This window comes from Amblyraja radiata, chromosome 22, assembly GCF_010909765.2.
Source record: "Amblyraja radiata isolate CabotCenter1 chromosome 22, sAmbRad1.1.pri, whole genome shotgun sequence".
In the NCBI taxonomy this organism is placed as follows: domain Eukaryota; kingdom Metazoa; phylum Chordata; class Chondrichthyes; order Rajiformes; family Rajidae; genus Amblyraja; species Amblyraja radiata.
In genome coordinates this window covers 37,195,199-37,215,477 of record NC_045977.1, presented here as the reverse complement: position 1 = coordinate 37,215,477, position 20,279 = coordinate 37,195,199, and the positions used below count along the sequence as shown (strand labels likewise).

Here is a 20,279-nt window from a genome sequence, read left to right as displayed (position 1 = left end):
CGCTATATAAATCCCATCCATCATTATTATTATTAAAAACATTAATATCTCTGTCATATTTCATCGACGGGAAAAATCCTCGGCACACATGCGGCAGAGGGGGGCTCTGAGCGAGGTGGCCAAAAATGACGGCCGTAGGTGGTGGCGTTCTCTCGGAAATCGCAACACAGATCGCCAAAAGTGGTCAAGAACAGAGAGATAGATAGATAGATAGATAGATAGATAGATAGATAGATAGATAGATAGATAGATAGATAGATAGATAGATAGATAGATAGATAGATAGATAGATAGATAGATAGATAGATAGATAGATAGATAGATAGATAGATAGATAGATAGATAGATAGATAGATAGATAGATACTGGCAGACGCAATGAGAATGGTTTTGCTGTCATTGCAAACCACCGACATAAATTGCAACTTTTCTCAGAACAACCATCCTAGTGGAAACATTCACAAAGTGTCAAAACCAGCCCCCAGTACGCCCAACCCTCCAGCTACCCCTTATTTATGATATAAGGCATTGACAGCCCCAGGACACTCAGAACCAAAGATTATAGAGGAGCTCCTCTAGAATCTTTGCTCAGAACCACCGACGCATATACAGCAAAGAACTGCAGATGCTGGTTAAATCGAAGGTAGACACAAAATGCTGGAGTAACTCAGCGGGACAGGCAGCATCTCTGGAGAGAAGGGATGGGTGACGTTTCGGGTCGAGATCCTTCTTCAGATTGTTTCGGGTCGAGACCCTTCTTCAGAAGAGAGCTGAAGAAGGGTCTCGACCCGAAACGTCACCCATTTCATCGCTCCAGAGATGCTGCCTGTCCCGCTGAGTTACTCCAGCATTTTGCATAATCAGCATTGACAACTTAACTCGTTGAGAAGCACCCAGTACATGTACAGCATTGGCAACTGATTCAGAAGCACTTCAGTACATGTATAACATTGGCATCACTGTGGTGGATGTTTATGTTAAAATGTATTTTGTGTTTCCTTTGCTTTTTATTTGCATGACTGACTTGGCAAATGAAATTCCTCGTATGTTGCAAAATATACTTGGCTAATAAAGTGATAATGATAGTGATACCGCTGGGGTGTGAGCTGCCCAAGTTGAAATACGAGCTGCTCTGTCAGTAACTGTTCCCCAGGGAGCTCAGGCTGAGATGTGATGTGATGACTTCTGCAGAGACCACAGCTCCAGCCTCTCTCCACAATCCTGCCAGCACTTGAGAGATGCCGCAGGGACACTTAATGATCCAAACGCACCAAAAACAGACTGCAAACCCGAGCTCTGGTTTGTGGGCAAGTTGTGCTCAAGTCCAAGCGCTTGGACCTTCTTGATTAGTACGGGTGTCAGAAGTTACGGGAGAAGGCAGGAGACTGGGGTTCGGAGGGAGAGATAGATCAGCCATGATTGGATGGCGGAGTAGACTTGATGGGCCGAATGGCCTATCTCTTCTCCAATTTCTTTTGATCTGAACCTCTGGCCCCGCCCCGTGAGGGCGGATGTCGCAGGCCCCGCCCCGTGAGGGCGGATGTCGCAGGCCCCGCCCCGTGAGGGCGGATGTCGCAGGCCCCGCCCCGTGAGGGCGGATGACGCAGGCCCCGCCCCGTGAGTGCGGATGACGCAGGCCCCGCCCCGTGAGGGCGGATGACGAAGGCCCCGCCCCGTGAGGGCGGATGTCGCAGGCCCCGCCCCGTGAGGGCGGATGACGCAGGCCCCGCCCCGTGAGAGCGGATGACGCAGGCCCCGCCCCGTGAGGGCGGGTGACGGCAGCCGCGCCCCCTGAAGGCACGTGACGTCTATATTTCGGCCCCGCCCAGTGAGGGCAGGTGACTCCGCCTCACTGCCGTCCGTCGGTCGGTCGCCGTGCGCTTTGCGGCAGCGCATTGACGCCGCTGTCAGTGAGCGGGACTAAGATGGTGTCGCGGTTCAGCGGGGCGCTGCAGCTGACCGACCTCAACGACTTCATCACCCCCTCGCAGGTAGGCAGGGCCCGCTCCGCCGCTCACACAGCCGCCATCTGACGGGAACTGGCCCACGCCCCCTTCCTGGTGATAGAATCATTATAACATAACAGGGATTCATTTAACGAGGGAAAAGCCAGGAGAGGCTGGGTGCCCCTCAACTCCGATGGGCTGAATGGCCTTCCTCCCCCCCGCCCGCGCATTGTAAAGAAGAGGGGAGATGTGTAGGAAGAAACTGCAGATGCTGGTTTACCCCCAAGACAAACACAAAGAGTGCTGGAGCAGGTCGGGCAGCCAGAGATGCCGAGTTAATGCAGCATTTTCCGTTCCTTCCCACAATGTAAATAAGAGGGCCTTGGTTCGGTTACTGTGATTGAATAGGCCTCCCAGTTACTGGTTAAACTCCCCCACCCTGTGCCAACGTGATATCACACCAGGAAGTTTAGCTGCAAAGTATTTACTGGCTCTGAACTTCATCTCGTGGATTCTACTCACAAATGTGATGAATGAGAAGAGTAAAACGCTGAACACTTCCGCTCAGTCCGCCTGACCTCCCGGTTGCTCCACACTTTAACTACCCCTCCCGTTCCCACACTGCGTCTGAAGAAGGGTCTCCACCCGAAACGTCACCCTTTCTCTCTCTCCAGAGAAGCTGCCTGTCCCGCTGAGTCACTGTCTACCCACACTGACCCAGCGCAAATTGGAGGAACAACACCTCGTATTTCGCTTGGGCAGCTTACACCCCAGCTTACACCACTCTGGCTGTCCCTTGATTAAAGTTTATCTCTGTTTGCTTCGTTGTCAGCTTCCCCCAGCTAACAATGATCTCTTTTATATTTACCTTGACCTGTATCCCCTTTGATGTCTCGTTTTCACACCTTGCACCTCATCCCTATGTCTCACCGTCCTGGCTCACCTGTCAGATTTTATCAGTCTAAAGAAGGGGCTCGATCTGAAATGTCACCCATTCCTTCTAACCAGAGATGCTGCCTGAGTTACTCCAGCATTTAGTGCCTCTTTTGAGCATTGAAATAGTTTAAGGGTATCATCTCTTGTTCTTAATTATGTACTTACAAAATTCTCCATACACGTCCGAAGATAGACACAAACTGCTGGAGTAATTCACAAGTTCGCAAGTTTATAGGAGTAGAATAGTAAGATTAAACGAGAACTTACCAGTTTGAAGTTTGATCTTTATTTTATGAGGAGGAACGTTGAGGGACTACGTGAAGAACCCCGCCTACGGCGCATGCGTGTCATTCTTCAAAGCAGCGGTGTGAGGTCACAGATAGAAAATAATGACCTAAGATAGTAAGATTATTAAAGAGATACCAGTTTAAGATATGACCATATAAGGGTGGGAGCGGAGGGCACGTAGTCCCTCAACGTTCCTCCTCATAAAATAAAGATCAAACTTCAAACTGGTAAGTTCTCGTTTAATCTTACTATTTTACTTCGGAGTCACGTGAGTGACTTCGTGAAGACTTCAAAGCTCTGTGACCTCATGCCGTGGAACGAGTCCAATTTTCACAACTGCCTTGGTAGTTTGGGAGAAATTGTTACTGGTATTTAAAAAAAACACAATGATACCAACATTTTTAAGCAAAAATTGTAAATAATATTGATTAAATCAATTTATAAACCTTATAAGCTTCAGGTGTAAATTAAATAGAACTCAAAATTTTTCCCCGAAAACGTTTCTTCTTTCCTAACTGGTTTGTTGTAATATGTGCGAAACGTTTTCTCTGATGACCATCCTGCAGTTCTGAGGATATTGTCCATCGGTACCTCCAGGCGATTAGCTGCTGATGTAGATGCAGCCCTGGTGGAGTGAGATTTGAATACATTAGTGTCCACTCCTGCCTGAACTAAGCAATATCTCAGCCACCGTGAAATGGTCTGAGTCGAGACTTTATGGTATGGCTTCTTATGGCTAATTAAAAGAGCCTTTTCATTGCCTCTGATAGCCTTCGTTCTGTCCATATATAACATGATGTGTTTTACTACACAGAGACGTTCATCCTGTGGATAGGCTATGAACTCTATCACCTGACCCGCTGATCCTGGTCTATTGTGCTTAATAAGGCCCTGGATCATGAAAATCAGCCTTCCTGTCGCCTCCGTCAAGTTATCCAATCTTAACTTCTGTAATGACTGGACCCTTTGCGCTGTGACCAGCGCCATAAGCATAACCATTTTCATAGTTAGATAGTTTAGCGGTAATGCCGTAGCCGGTGACCAATTCCGTAACATTTTTTAGGACTACGCTTACATCCCAGATTTGGCTATATCTAGCCCTTGGTGGGTTAGTGTTAAAGATGCCTCGTAGCAGTTTTATTACTAGAGGATGTGAGCCGACACCCTGTCTTTCTGTGCCTTCCCATAAATAACTGGACAAGGCACTCTCTGTGCTGCTGTGATCATGTCCACAGTTCTATCAGATAAACCCATATGCCGAAATGGTTCCTTCAGAGTCTACAACCCAATAAATTTAGATAATTATGGCAAGGATGGCTGTCCCCAGTCACCGGATGCACCAGCAACTGAGGACTATGTTTTAAAGTAATATATGGTGTAAGCACCAAATCCTGCAGCACCGAGAACCATGGTTGGGTAGGCCAATCAGGTACTATGAGAATCCCAGATGCCGAGTCTAGCTGAATTTTCCGTAGTACCCGATTGATGAGGCAGAAAGGAGGAAATGCATAAATGAACCATTTCCCCCCAGTGCAAAGAGAATGCATCTGTAGCTTCTGCCTCAGGATCTGGTTCCCATGATATATACCTAGGTAACTGATGATTTAACCTGGATGCAAAAAGATCAATATCCGGCCTTCCGTACTTTGCTGTGATATCAGCAAATATCTTTCTGTCTAACATCCATTCCGTATTTTCATTAAATTTTCGTGACCTGGCGTCTGCCACTGAATTAAGTATCCCTGGTAGATACGTAGCCGATAACCAAATATTCCTTTGGATACACCATTCCCAAATATGGTTTGCCAATTCATCACAGGATATTGATATATTTCCACCCATATGATTTATATATGCCACCACCGTGGTATTGTCTATCTGCAATCTAACATGCTGGTTAATCATTCCCGAGCAATAAGATTTTAAACCATAAAAAGCACTCAACATTTCTAAGTAATTTATACCCTTTGTGGTAAGTAGGTTAGTTTCCTGTATATTCCGTCTCCCTCCAGAGCTCGAGATGGTATCCGTTGCTCCCCAACCCAGTGCACTGGCATCTGTTTGTAATACCACAGATGGGTTTGGAATAACTATTGGGTTGGAGCTATATATAACATTTTGTTCCCACCATTGTAGTTCTTTTATAGCTCTAATTGTTAGCTCCCCGTAAATTTTGGTAATGCAATCGTCCAAATTGAATGGCAGGAAACGTGGCTATAATTTTCCCAATAATCCTGGCTACCCGTCTAATGGATGGTTTAACGGTATTAATAAGCTCTGTGCAATCCTTTTGGAACTCAGTGGCTTTCCCTATAGGTAAAGTCACTAACATATCAAGTGTGTTAATAGTGAACCCCAAGTAATCAATATTAGTTGCAGGTGTTAATCTTGACTTAATTGGATGGATAATGAATCCCAGCTGTTCCATCAATTTTCTTGTGGCAACCACTGCTCTACTAGCCAATTCATAAGTTTTCCCCACAATCAAGATATCCATTTTAAAATGAGCATATTGTACAAACTGATTAAGTGTTGATAAATCAATAATTATCCGGCAACCCCCATCTTTCTTATGTCTAATGAATATATTTGAGACAAATTCCTGTTGTTCATGTTTGGTTTTTTCAATTACTCCTTTCGTGAACAACCTTTGTATTTCAATTTTTGCTTTAGCTCTGTCTAATTTGGTAAGCATATAAGTTCTGTCCGGTGTATGTTGTACTGGAGGTTCTTGTATGTGTATAAACTCTATAAGATATCCCTTAATACTGCTAAGGATATACCTATCCACAGTTAACTTACACCATGCTTCCAAATGAAATTGCAACCTCCCTCCAAGTTCTGTGCTCCTTATTAATTTTTGAGGCACAGACCCACCTACCTCCATGGTTATCGGTGGTGTTACTTTCTTGGTCTTAACCGAGGTTGCGGAGGGCCTTGAGGTTGAAAGTGGGGTAAATGTTGAAGTGGAGGCTTCCGCATTTTCCATTGTGGGCGTCCCGGGCCAACCCCTAAAAAAGGACGCTGTTGCTGGTTTCCTCTGGCCTCTCTCCAATTTTTCGTACTATACATACTAGTACTTGCTTTTTTAGTCGTCCCATAAGGATGATACCGTTTTCCGACATATCCTTTGGTCGCTTTTATTAGGCCCAACGTTTTGGCCTCTTCCTCCAAATCTTTGACCTGTTTTGATAGGTCACCCCCAAACAACAAATTTTGAGGTTTTATGGCTTTCTGTTTGCACAGGATTGCAAATTTTGGGTCTAACGTTGGCTGAATAGCCCCTTTCCTGATGTTGTTCAGTTCAAATTGAACATTGCAAAACAGTGCTAAAGCGTCTTTCATGTCATTGGACATATCCACATTTTCCAGCGTACGGGCCAAAGCTGTTATACCCGCCGAGAGTCCTTTACTAGCATTCTGTATTTTTATATCCAGACTCCGAATATCCTGCCCCACGTGTCTCCAAATGCTTCGGTTCACCTTGGGTACATTCAGAGCCGCACAATTTCGCGGAGGTAAATGTCTTGCCCATACCTCAGCTAAGGTATCAGTTTTGAGGTGATGGGTCGTCATATAATCAATGCTGGCCGCCATCCTGGCCTCTAGGTCTTTTCCAGTTTCTTCTTGCTGGAAATATGTGTGCACCATGTCCAGCAACTGTGTTCCCTCATCCTCCATATGGGAACGTGGCTCTGACTCTTGTTCAGAGTCCGAGTCAGGCAGCCCTTGAACACCCTCTTCAGATGAGGATGATATGTCCAGCAGCCTTTTCTGGCCATGCTCTGAGGGACTTACACCTGTATGTGTGCGGCTTTTATCCAATTTCTGGAGCCTGACACTATGGAGATGTTCCTCCCACAACCGCTCCAGCCGACTTTCGTGCTCTCCCGCACTAGTCGCTCGCGGGTGTTTCTTTTTAGCCCACCGCTCCTGCCGACTTTCGTGCCCTCGGGCACTAGTCGCACGCGGTTTAAATCGCAACTCGTCGCCATGCCTACCGGCTCTGGTTGCTCCCGGCCGCTGCAAACGCCGTTTTTTCGCCGTCCCGGTACTCCTCCAAACAGATAGATGACGGCCCCACATGCTGCAGCCACTCGTACTGTTTTCCGAGCTCTGCAGATGCGATCGCTGCCGGCTGCTCTATGCCCTGCAGCTGGTCATCATCACTGCTATACAAGTAAGTATTTACCGGCGATTTTTCGGGCTCACTTTCCCAGCGGTTCGTTTTGCGGTTCGCCTTCCCGCCCGGTCTAGAATTAGTTTTTCCCGGCGCGGGGTTTGAATCTGGCACAGCTGGCTCAACGCAAACTGCCTGTGCCGTCGGCTGCTGCTGCGGGTCCCCGGCACCTTTACCGCCGACATCCTGCAGCTTCTTCACAGCCTTTCTGCGTCCTCTATCCATTCCTAAAAAACGGTGAAAATGCAGAATCACTTACCTGCCGTCGACCGGCTTGTTAACTCTCCCGTTCAAGGGGACGTTCTCCCCAGGTCCGACACGTTCAATGCGTGTATGCGATATGACACGCATGCGCCGTAGGCGGGGTTCTTCACGAAGTCACTCACGTGACTCCGAAGTAAAATTAGGCCATTCGGCCCATCAAGTCTACTCTGCCATTCAATAATGGTTGATTTCTGCCTTATAATCCTATTTTCCTGCCTTCTCCCCATAACCCCTGACACGTTCTAATCAAGAATATCTGTCCCTTAAAAATATCCACTGATGGCCTCCACAGACCTCTGTGGCAATTGGTTCCACAGATTACCCTCTGACTAAAGAAGTTCCTCCTCACCTCCTTTCTAAAAGAGCACCCTTTAATTCTCAGGCTAAGACCTCTGGTCCTTGACTCTCCCACCAGTGGAAACATCCTTTCCACATCCACTCTATGCCTTTCATTATTCTGTAAGTTTCAATGAGTTCCCCCTCAACCTTCTGAACTCCGACGTGTAGAGGCCCAGTGCTGTCAAACCGTTCTGCAGCATCTGTAGAGAAAAAGGATGGGTGATGTTTTGGGTCGAGACCCTTCTTCAGACTGAGAGTCGGGAGAAAGGGAATCGAGAGATATGGAAGGATAAGGTGTGAAAACAACTGATCAGATTCAGATTCAGATTCAGATTCAGATTCAATTTTAATTGTCATTGTCAGTGTACAGTACAAAGACAACGACAACGCAGACTATGACCAAAGAAATGTAAAATGGTTCATTGTTGGCTGAGGGGAAGATGAAAACGAGGCAAACAAACAGTAAAATTAATCAGGATGATAACTAGGGTGTGGGAGGGACACAGAGAGAGGGAATGCATGGATTATTTGAAGTTACAGAAATCAATATTCATACCACTGGTTTGTAAGCCTCTCAGGTAAAATATGAGGTGGTGTTCCCGCTGAGTTACTCCTCCCCCTTCTGTTGTGGGGTAGTTCGACTCCTCTCCCCCCCCCCCTAATCTTTGCACATCCCCAATCCTGAACTTTCCACCTGTCACTTTCATTTCATGTTTCATGTATCTACTTGTGTTTTATGATTCCCTCCTGGGATATATAAAGTTCTGTCATATATCGTAATAACTAGTCGATTCTGAGGTGGCTACTGTGGCAGAGTTAACCTGTCCCACATTGGCCTTATCGACTACCTCAAAGTCCGCAGAAATGGATTGGAAACTAATCATCTTCAATTCCAAAGGACTGCCAAAGAAGAGAATACTGTGTGTAACTATCATCATGCTGATATACTAATTCTGCTCGTGCCAATTTCCTGGAAAACAAAATGAGGAAGCAGTGTAAACAACCGTGGAAGCAGGAAAGGGGAATTTGTAATTTATCCTTTTTTTGGGGTATTTTAATTAATAACCAAATGTAACAAAAATGCCTTCATTAATGGTTTTCAATATTTTAATATAACTCCTGTTAAAAAAAAAATTTAAGTATGATGTAGGACTAAAATTTAGAAGAATGTTTGATGAAAAGTTCTCCAGAAATGGATCCAGGAAGTTTTGAGATCAAATTTAAGCATTTAAAATTTAAGCAATAAGTGCTGGAAACACTGATTAAAAAAATATATAATGTGGGTGAATCCAGACTGTGAGGATGGTGTTACCAGTTGTTCTACTAAGTTAGTGCATATATTGTGGATATTCTGGTGCATAGCAATTCTGGTGAAAGTGACTTCCACCCAATTTACCTCAAGCATGGGGAAACTGAGCGAGTGCACAATTTGTAAATTATTCCTATAAACTGAACTGCTATTTTTGGCTCTTTGGATCCTTCATTTCTTGATGCCTTCATCTTTCCCACACAACCTTTTGATCTCTTTCCAAAATGTTTTTAATTCTGCTGCAGGCTTTCTGCATGAAATGTAGAATCAATGCTGGTTTGCAAAAAAAAAACACTAGCTAGACAAGAGGGAGTGCATGACAAAGCAAGGCAGGTATTCCTGTGATCACCTGTTACCTGTTCAAATCAGACTGAAGAAGGGTCCCAAACCAAAACTTCATCTATCCATGTTCTGTGGGGATGCTGCTTTGACCCGCTGAGTTACTCCAGCACTTTGTATCTTGGTTTTTTTTATCCACAGGGAGCGTTTACCAGAGGTGTTTACAATGACCAATTAAATAACTGAAGGTAGACAAGTGTTTCCAGCATCTGCAGTTCCTTCTTAAAAATTAAATAACTGAATTACATTTTGTTTTGTCTAAATTTGTTGGATTTTATTTCAGTGTTCTGTTTTTATTACTAAGCTTCTTGGCAGATATACGTACAGATTGAGCATTTGATCTACATTCATGTAACACTAAATTAATCGTGTGCTACTTTCAATTAGGTGGGAATCTGAGCTCACTTTACCTCCTCCTCCTCCTCCCACATCATTTATTTCTGTTTGCATTTTGTACGTGCTCAACACAAAGGTCTTTTGCAATGAAGTTTAAAACGTGGAAGGGCGGGTAAAAATCGTGTTGTGTTTGTACACATTTCCACTCGCCACGCCTCCTGGGCCGATCAGGACTGTTATCCAGTTGAACATTTCAGACAGACTTGCAGGACAGATATTAGCACAGTAAGGACAAGAGCAGCTCACAGGGAGATTTGTCCAACTCGCAGAGCGAACCTTTATAATCCAAATACTTGAACCTGCTGCACCTCTGTCCACTGGTCATGAAGCAGGAGAAGTGTGCCAACTGCGTCAGTAGGGTGAGAACACATTACTGCTAATCTCTCGAAGGAATGTTTTCTATGAGAAGTTACGCGATGGTATTAAATAATGGCAACAAAGTTAATTTATAGCTGCCCTAAGCGCGTTCTGCAGGCGTTGATATATGATGGGTTCTTCTGAATTTGGAAGTAATGTACTCAAGCTGATCATTGTTTTTACGTATGGTTTAAGTATGGTTTTTACTTTTTAAATGAATCTTGGACGGAAAGAGTATTTTGCTGTGGGTACGAGAGACTATGAATGACTGACCTTGCTCACTGTGGAGCTGCCGCATCGACATCTCAGTGGTTAAAAGGGAAATTTACTTCAGACAGGAAATTGTAAATTGCCGTTTAAAGTACAGAAATTGAGACATCATTAGTTCCCTGTACACACACTTGTGTGTGTTCTCCCTGCATTGGTCTCTTTTTATTATAATGTTTCTTATAATTCCTGTTGCAAGGAGCATATCTTATGCATGCATATTCAAGGACAGTTTCAACCCAGCTGTTATCAGGCAACTGAACCGTCCTCTCACCGGCTAGAGTGCGGTCCTGACCTCTCATCTACCTCATTGGAGACCTTCAAACTATCTTTGATAATAGTTTATCTAGCACTGAATGATATACCCTTTATCCTGTATCTGTGCACCGTGGTTGACTTAATTGTAATCATGTATAGTCTTTTCATTGACTTGACAGCACACAAGAAAAAAGCTTTTCACGCTACCTCGGTATGCGCAGCAATAATAATAAACTAAACTAAATTAAATCACTGGACTCAACAGATAGACTGTCGTTAGTAGACTGCACGCTCCATTCTGGCATATGGAGACACGAGACTGTGGATGCTGCAATCTGCAGCTACAAATAGTCTGCTGCAGGAACTCAGCATGTTGAGCATCATCTCTTGGAGAGGAATGGTCAATGTTAAAACCTTGCATCAGGTCCCAATGCAATGTTATGTCCCGAAACGTCATCCATGCCTTTCCAATCACAAATGCTGCTTAACCTGCTTCATTCTGGCAGATGCTCCTTTAAAGACAAAAGGCAATTTATATTAAAATATAAGGTTTAAAAAATCGGATTTTCTTACCATTTAAATCCAAGCAAGTGCCCTTTTTCACCCCTGAGTATTGCAAAAGAGCCGAATCTTGAATATGATATTGTATAAGGAACTCTGGTATTGAAATTTACTTTGTAACAGTTGATATTTGCGCCTGACTCAAATATCACTTATTTGCTTCAAATTTGGTGCAAGTACTAAATGAAGAAGCAAGCAGAGCGTTTCACTGTACCTCGGTACACGTGATAACAATCTTTTCGTGTCCATCTTGTTACAAATGTTGGCCTCGCTGCCATCGTTCGTCCTGAAAAGGGCGCAAGCTTCCGGCGACAATCAGTGGAAGCCATCACTTGTCGCAGTCGATGATGGTTGTAGCAGAATTAGCTCGGGATACCTCCAGTTTCCAGCCCCGTGACGTGGACGCTTCTGCTGTGGGGCCGTGGCTTTGGTGAAGCAGTGGTTTTCCACATGGTGAATTATTTTTGTGGTCCAGATGCCCACTACTGTGATTCTCAGCTGCAATTTGCTTTAAATATCTTTGAATGGGGATCCCAATTTAAAATCTTTAAACATTATTGTTGTAGGAATGTGTGAAGCCAGTGAAAATTGAAAAGAAGCAAGGGAAATCCTCCGGTATAATCCGAATTGAAGATGATGGCAGTTATACTCAGCTGAACCTGGTAATACCTGCAGTCTCCTTTCAGTCTGCACTTGCTTCCGTCAAGCGGAATTAATGTTTGAAATGTCTTCATTTCTTTAGTTAAAGTGACATTAAGTAAATGAAAGAAGTAATGTCAGAAACAAAGTTGAAGCAACATTATGTTTGGAAAAACAAAAGACAATATATAATAAATTGAAAAATTGGTGGCGCAGCAGTTGAGTTGCTTCTTTTTATCACTGGAGACCCGGGTTCGATCCTGACTGCGGGTGCTTCTGTACGGAGTTTGTACGTTCTCCCCGTGGCCTGCGTGTGTTGTTTTCCGGGAGCTCCAGTTTCCTCCCACACTCCAAAGCTGTACAGGTTTGGTTAATTGGCTTGGTATCATTGTAAATTGTTCTTTCTGTGAATAGATTGTGCAATTGTGTAGAGATCACTGGTCATTGTGGACGCGGATGATCGAAGGGCCTGTTTCTACGTTGTATCTCTAAACTAAAAGGTTTTAAAAATCTGGGGTGATTTTCTTACCATTTAAAGCTAGTCCCATCTTTAATCACGTGCTTTTCTTTTTTTTTTAAAGTATCCTCTGGAGAGGAAATTTGAAATTGTCCATCTCAAAATCCAGATAGGGAGATAGTAATCCTTCTCTATTTGAACTGTTGCCTTTCAGTGTTTGTACTCTCATCTGACTTGCTTTAATTTTCAGGATGGAGGTGTCCAGAAACTTGAAAAGGCAAAAATAACCCTGAATGATTGTTTAGCATGCAGCGGTTGCATAACGTCAGCTGAAAGTGTACTCATCACTCAACAAAGCCAGGATGAACTGTACAAAGTTTTGAATCAAAATAAAGTAAGGCTATTGTGGCAGATTAAAAATAATCTACCAAATTTTCTTGAATCAGTAAAATGAATGCATATTAATGATACATGACAGATCTAAGAACTCTTTACAGAATATCATAGTGTTTAAGAGACATTTGGACAGGTACATGGATAGGATAGGTTTAGAGAGTTATGGGCCAAGGGCGGGCAGGTGGGACTAGTGTCGTTGGGACTTGTTGGACGGCATGGGCAAGTTGGGCTGAAGGGCCTGTTTCCATACTGTATTTCAATCTTGGTTTGTAAAACCATTTATTACTACAGTACATCCTGAGACGGAGAGTGGTGGGTATATGGAACTAATTGCCAGAGGGAATAGTTGAGGCAGGTATAACAACAATTAAAAGACATTTGGACAGGGACATGGAAAGGGGTCAAACATGGGCAAATGGGACTAGCGTAGATGGGGCATTTTGGTCAGTATGGGCAAGTTGGGATGAAGGACCTGTTTCCATGCTCTGTTCCTAGGTTGCCTGCTGAGGAGATAGTTATAGATGATGTCAGATTTTTATCAAGTTGAATTAAATATGATTGTGTTTAGCTTCTGGGTAGTACAATGAGCTCTATAATAAATATGTCTGAAAAGTCTGGAAATACGGTAACATCTTTGAAAATAAGTAGAATGGAGAAACAAGGAACTGCGGATGCCGTTTTACAAAAAAAAAGACACAAAGTGCTGGAGTAACTCATCAGGTCAGGTAGCATCTTTGCAGAACATGGACAGATGATGTTTCGGTTAGGGACACTTCTTCGGGCTCCGACCCATAATGTCACCTATCCACGTTCTCCAGGAATGCTGCCTGACCCGCTGAGTTACTCCAGCACTTTGTGTCTTTTGTTTTGTAAGCCAGCATTTGTAGTTCCTTGTTTCTACATGAACAGTACAGTGCAGGAACGGTCCCTTCATCCCACTGTGTCCGTGCCAAACATGATCCCAAATTAAACTTCCCTCCTCTGCCTGTACATGACCCATATCCCTTCACCCCCTGCATATCCATATGCCTATCTAAAAACATTAGACAGCAAAATATCTACCAGTAGCTCTCTGAGGTGGGTGATAATTTTTCTGATCTCCAACGGAATATTGTACTTGAGAACAACTCATACCCTGTTAATAAAATGACAAAATCAATAAAAACAGTCCATAATATTGGGGGGTTTTTTCTAACCAGAGGTAAATGGGTTCGATTTTAATGGATAGCAATGTGGAAAGCAAGTGTACTTAGCACTACTCTTTCATCAATTAGGTATCCAGCTCCAAGAATCGAAAGACGACGGTAGTTTCAGTTTCACCGCAGTCCAGGGCATCAATAGCAGCGAGATTTAATTTGCCCGTTGCAGACACAGCTCGGAGGCTGACGGCCTTCTTCAAAAATCTAGGTGAGTGGCTTGTGACAAGTATATTGAACCATCAGCCCACAGCATGTAGAGTTCGACACCGACGCACAGATACCAAACATGTCATAAGTTCACAAGTGGTAGGAGTAGAATTAGGTTATTCGGCCCATCAAGTTTACTCTGCCATTCAATCATGGCTGATCCATCTCTCCTGCCTAACCCCATTCTCCTGCCTTCTCCCCATAACCCCTGACACCCGTACTGATCAAGAATCTATCTATCTCTGCCTTAAAAAATATCCATTGACTTGGCCTCCACAGCCTTATGTGGCAAAGAGTTCCACAGATTCGCCACCCTCTGCCTAAATAAATTCCTCTTCATCTCCTTCCTAATGGAACATTATTTTTTTCTGAGGCCGTGGCCTCTGGTCCTAGACTCTCCCGCTAGTGGAAACATCTTCTCCACATCCACTCTATCTAGGTCAGAGGTTCTTGAGGCAAGGCCCTTGAAACAAGGTCTGAACTGGGGAGTTGTTGAAGGTCTCCGCTGTATGACTCTAAGACCAATAATTTGTACAAGTGCCACAATCTTTACACTGTTTATTTGAGAAATGTAACTGAACTGTTATCATTTTGGAGTTGGTTGATTCAGATATTTCCAGTCATATTTTATTGTGTTTGATATTCTTGAAATTTTAATTACTCCAAACATTATTTTTCTGCCTCTTCAAAATATCCCCAGGTGTTGACTACGTGTTCGACACTACTTTTTCCAGAAACTTCAGCCTGATAGAGGGTCAACGCGAGTTTGTGCAACGTTTCCACAGGCATAAGGATGATAGCAAAGCACTGCCTATGCTGGCCTCGGCTTGCCCAGGTACTTAGAACCCGTGTGGATGTAAGCTCTCTACAAACAATGAAGATTGGCACTCACTGCTGTGCTGCTATAGTCAACCAAACTAAACTAAGCTAGAATATTCTAAATGGTCTGAAGAAGGGTTTCGGCCCGAAACGTTGCCTATTTCCTTCGCTCCATAGATGCTGCTGCACCCGCTGAGTTTCTCCAGCATTTTTGTCTACCTTAGAATATTCTAAATCCAGTTTTGATCCTTTGTTGAAGAATCCAAAGATTGTCGACTCTGAGAGAGAAAAGGGCTTTGCCTCATCTCATGAGTTCGGCCCAACAAAGTTAAACATGAATGCTAATTTACAGTTGTACTCCTGTTTTAGGTTGGATTTGCTACGCTGAAAAAACCCATGGTAGTTACATAATTCCATATATCAGCACAACAAAATCCCCCCAGCAGATGATGGGCTCATTAGTGAAGGACTATTTTGCAAAACAGCGGGTAAGCAGTCGTGTTTTGTAAATTCATTTGCAATATTGGTAATTATGCACCTGGTAAAATACTGAGAAGTGTTGCGTGTTTTTTTGTCCCTAGAGTGTGACACCAGATCAGATATACCACGTAACAGTGATGCCATGCTATGATAAAAAATTGGAGGCTTCAAGGGCTGATTTCTACAGTGAGGAATACGAAATAAGAGATGTAGATTGTGTCATTACTTCTGGTGAGTAAAGCCTGAAGCAGGGCTGCTTCAGCTCAATGACACAGGTGCTTCTGTTGTTCTTTGCCTACTTTGTCATCTCCTGCCTCCCTCACTCTCATTTGCTTTGTCTATAACATCATTCTGTGTGATTAAACATGCCGACGTGGGCGGGAGGAGGAAGATCGAGCGGATTAATATGTGCCGAGTGTCCTCAGATTCTTGAGGCTTTCAGCTCCTCTGGGTTGGAGGCATCCATTCAAAATGGACATTTTGCACCTCAGTGACAATGAAAGATTCACCGCGGTGAAGGTTCATCACTATGTTTGAAGAGCATTTGGATTGGCATCAGCTTCAATCAGCAGGAAAGATGTACAGTGAGATAAATGTATATAAATATAAAGTGTAATAAATAGGAGGAATCACATACATTATGAGGTGAGAGCAAGCTAAGAGAGATTACATGAGAAACAAAGGTAGATAAATATGCTGGAGAAACTCAGCGGGTGAGGCAGCATCTATGGGGCGAAGGAATAGGTGACGTTTTGGGTCGAGACCCTTCTTCAGAAGTCGGGCTGAAAATTCATTAAACTAGTCTACAAATAGGTGTAAAAGGGCTGAAGCTCTATAGACAGATGTAGCCATAGGAAATGCCAATAGCAAAAAGAGGCTCAATAGAGGGCTGAATAAGTCACTTAATGTCCCTTGAAACAAGTAAGGATGAAATAAAAATGACACAATGAAAAAATATTGATTTAAGCAAAATTATGATCATACTGGAGAGAAATACCTTTGAAGAGGCACACATGTGTTGAGAGCTAAATTCAAGGTGGTTAGTCCTTAGACTACAGCATCGTGTGAGGAGCAAAACTGTAGATATTCAAGAACTATGGACTGGCGACATTAAGGTAATCTGTTACCACAATAGTAATTTGGCTGCCATTAAGAGTTGGGAGCAAAGAATGGGAGTAATCTCTGCATTGTGTTCTGGAGAACTACCTTGATCACTCTAGGTTGATATTGTCGGGTCTGGCTCTCAGGAATGAGGTGGGCTGCGCGGATGAGTCTCATTGGGAGAATACTTGGGGAACAATGACCAGCAAGTCCGTAAGATTTAGATTAGCAATGGAGAAGGGCAAAACAAAATCTAATATAGGACTTCTTAACGTGATGGATAATATCACTAGCTCGAATAAAGAAAGACCAAGTATTGGCAGATAAAACAAAAATGGAATAATAGGTGGCCTTCAAAGAAGAGGGCGTTATGTTGTGACAAGGTGGAAGGATAGAGAGCTAAAACCAAAACTAGAGCTTGCAGGGTGATCAAGGAGATAGAGACTTTGATAAAACAGAGAAATAATTGAAATTATTTAAACTTTTTTAGATCTGGCCAATTGCTATCAAGATCATACCTCCGTCTACCACACATATCTGATATTTCATTTTTAAATGTTGTTCTGTGTTTCTACAACTCCGGGTGGTGCCACCGCAGTGGCTGCCTCGCCAACAGTCAGTCTGTCCCTCTCTGTTTTTATTATTTTAAGTCTGCTTTAGTGTTTCTTGGTCTGTTTTATGTTGGGGGAACTTTTTTCAATCACTTACCTCGTCAGAGATGCGATTCTTCGCCGTATCGTATCTCTGTCCCCTCTGCGGCCTAACTTCGTGGAGTGGTGCGACCTTTCCTGAAGTCTGGACGGCGCTTCAAGCCGCGGGCGCGCGGACTTTAACATCAAGGGAGCCTGCGATCTTTTGCCGAGGATTGCATGTGAAAGATGCCTGTGGACTTTAACACCCTGAAGCCCGCAACCTCCAGTAAGAAGAGGCCGACCCGGGAGCTCCGTGCCGCGGAGCGCTCCAATCTGTCCTGACGCTGGAGTTTCAATCATCCCGACGCGAGGGCTTCAGACATCGGACTGTCGGCAGCGGCGACTGTGGAGGGTTCAACAGCCCCGACCACGGGTGAACGAAGTGGAAGATGATTGAACTTTATTACCTTCCATCACAGTGAGGAATGTGGATGTTTATGTTACATGTTATTTTAAGTGGTTGTGTGTCTTGTTGTTTTTCACTTAGTATGGCTGCATGGTAAATCAAATATTACTGTACCCTAATTGGTGCACGTGACAATAAATTTGAATTTGAATCTCTGTTTTGAAGGTGAAGTGTTGAAGATGTTGGAACAAGAAGGACTTTCTTTGGCCAATGTGGATCCCATGCCATTGGATACAATGTAAGTCAAGATGCTTCTGTATGTGATGGACTTGGGCCTCATTATATCTTCAGTTCTGATCAATTTTCCTTGTAAGTTTTTTTAAAATTTACAATCTTCACAGGTATTTTACTTGTTTTAAAGTTTTGACCCAGAACATCACCTATTCCCTTCTCTCCAGAGATGCTGCCTGACCCGCTGAGTTACTCTAGCATTTTGTGGCTAGCTTCAGTGTAAACCAGCATCTCAAGTTCCTTCCTACACACTAAGCAAAATATGTCCTGTACTGACCTCATTTCAATGTGTATATCACAAACCATTAACTGATACTATGGCCCTTGTCATTAGGCTATATGTTTTGTCCTTGGAACTCACATTAAAACCATCAAGGACTCTGCTGAGAGCGAGAGAGAGAGAGAGAGATGGCATTTAGATTGGACTTCAAGCTATTTTTTATCACAGTAGTGTTTATTAATCCTGGATGAGAAGGTGGGATAACGTAACCTAGTGTGAATGGGTGATCAGCTTGGATTCGATGGGCCGAAAGGCCTACTTCCATGGACACGAAAAGCTAGAGTAACTCAGCGGGTCAGACAGCATCTCCGGAGAAAAGGAATAGGTGATGTTTCGGGTGGATACCCTCCTTCAGACCTGAAATGTCACCTATTCATTTTCTCCAGAGATGATGTCTGACCCGCTGAGTTACTCCAGATTTATATGTGTATCTTCCGTTTGAACCAGCGTCTGCAGTTCCTTCCTACACAGACCTACTTACACACTGTATCTTGCAAATAATCAATCAAAAGTCGCATAGTTCATTACTTTGGAAATCCTTAACACTGTAAAATCACAAATGTAATACGTAAAGTAGGCAAATAATACATTTTGCTTAAGATGGGACCTCATGAGTTTTCAGACTAAGACTAAACATATTGTTGGGCAAAAATAAACATTGCAGCAAACAGAAACTTGGCTTTGTCAGAATGATTGCCCAGATATTTTGATACTCGTACAGAGGGGTTGTTTCCAACTTCCTGAAGTTAATGATGTGTGGCAGACAAGATGCCACCGTTATGCCTTTCCAGCTCGGCTGGAGAAATGCCAGTCTGTGAGCGTAGAGTCTGCAAAGTATTTATTTCTTGCTGGAAACGATGCAACGGAGGAATGCTAAGCTGGCGACTGGTCTAAATAGGTTCCATCTTCAACATTTCTTGTTTACAATCCAGGACATGAGTAGGCACTCCAGAGAGACATGTGCAGCGCAAGAAAGCATCAGGAGCTGATTTGCCTTGAATTTGGTTGCAGAAATGTAATGTACAATACTACCATTGCTAAAATGCATTCATGTTTTTATTCCGTCTATAACATTATTACAGAAGCCACTTCAATTATTATAGACAACATGAACTGTATCTAATAAAAGTGCACAAAGGTTTGGAGGGATATGGGCCAAACACAGGCAGGTGGGACTATTGTAGCTGGGTCAGTATGGGCAAGTTGGACCGAAGGGGCCTGTTTTCACGCCATATGATTCTATGACTATAAACGCTGTGAGTCAGACCATGGGTTCCGATGTTCTCCAGAGATGCTGCCTGACCCACTGAGTTATTCCAGCACTTTGTGTCCTTTTATTACATATACTCAGAGTCTGAAGAAGGATCCTGACCCAAAATGTCACCCATCCATGTTGTCCAGAGATGCTGCCTGGCCCGATGAGTTACCCCAGCACTTTGTGTCCTTTTGTGTAGACCAGCATCTGCAGTTCCTTATTTATAATATATGTAATACTTCTTTAATGGTAATTTTATTGCCTTTGAATAGCTTGTTTCACATAATATTCATGTGAGATAAAAAGATTCTGCAGTAGATGGTATTTTAGAATTGATTAGTTTAGTTTTAGTTTAGAGCTAGAGCGGAAACTGGCCCTTCTGCCCACTGAGTCTGTGCCGACCAACAATCACCTATACACTGGCACTATCCAACAAACTGGGGACAATTTACAGAAGCCAATTAACCTACAAACCTGCACGTCTTTGGAACACCCGGAGAAAACCCACGCGGTCAATGGGAGAACATGCAAACTCCTTACAGACAGCACCCGTAGTCAGGATCAAATCGGCAGCAACGCTACCATTGCGCCACCCAAAGTTGCACGACTGAAATATGTGACTGGGAATTTAACACTTAGCTTTTTGTGGGAAAGGTTTTGCAGTCTCATCACCGAAAA

The 20,279-nt window shown here is 43.6% G+C and overlaps 1 protein-coding gene across 2 annotated transcripts in view; it reads left to right on the top strand.

Moving 5' to 3' along the window:
• The first annotated feature begins 1,848 nt into the window (after positions 1-1,848).
• The window catches only part of ciao3 (cytosolic iron-sulfur assembly component 3), a 30,949-nt gene continuing 12,518 nt past the window's right edge, over positions 1,849-20,279 (top strand). Inside the window, exons 1-8 of one of the 2 annotated variants that reach the window (XM_033041066.1) lie at positions 1,849-1,990; positions 12,006-12,101; positions 12,786-12,929; positions 14,206-14,338; positions 15,038-15,172; positions 15,526-15,644; positions 15,738-15,867; positions 18,001-18,073. In XM_033041066.1, coding sequence (XP_032896957.1) covers positions 1,925-1,990; positions 12,006-12,101; positions 12,786-12,929; positions 14,206-14,338; positions 15,038-15,172; positions 15,526-15,644; positions 15,738-15,867; positions 18,001-18,073 — 896 coding nt within the window. In that variant the 5' untranslated portion in view covers positions 1,849-1,924. Of the gene's footprint in view, positions 1,991-10,222; positions 10,356-12,005; positions 12,102-12,785; positions 12,930-14,205; positions 14,339-15,037; positions 15,173-15,525; positions 15,645-15,737; positions 15,868-18,000; positions 18,074-20,279 lie in introns of those variants that run through there. The other variant, XM_033041067.1, reaches the window with a different exon arrangement.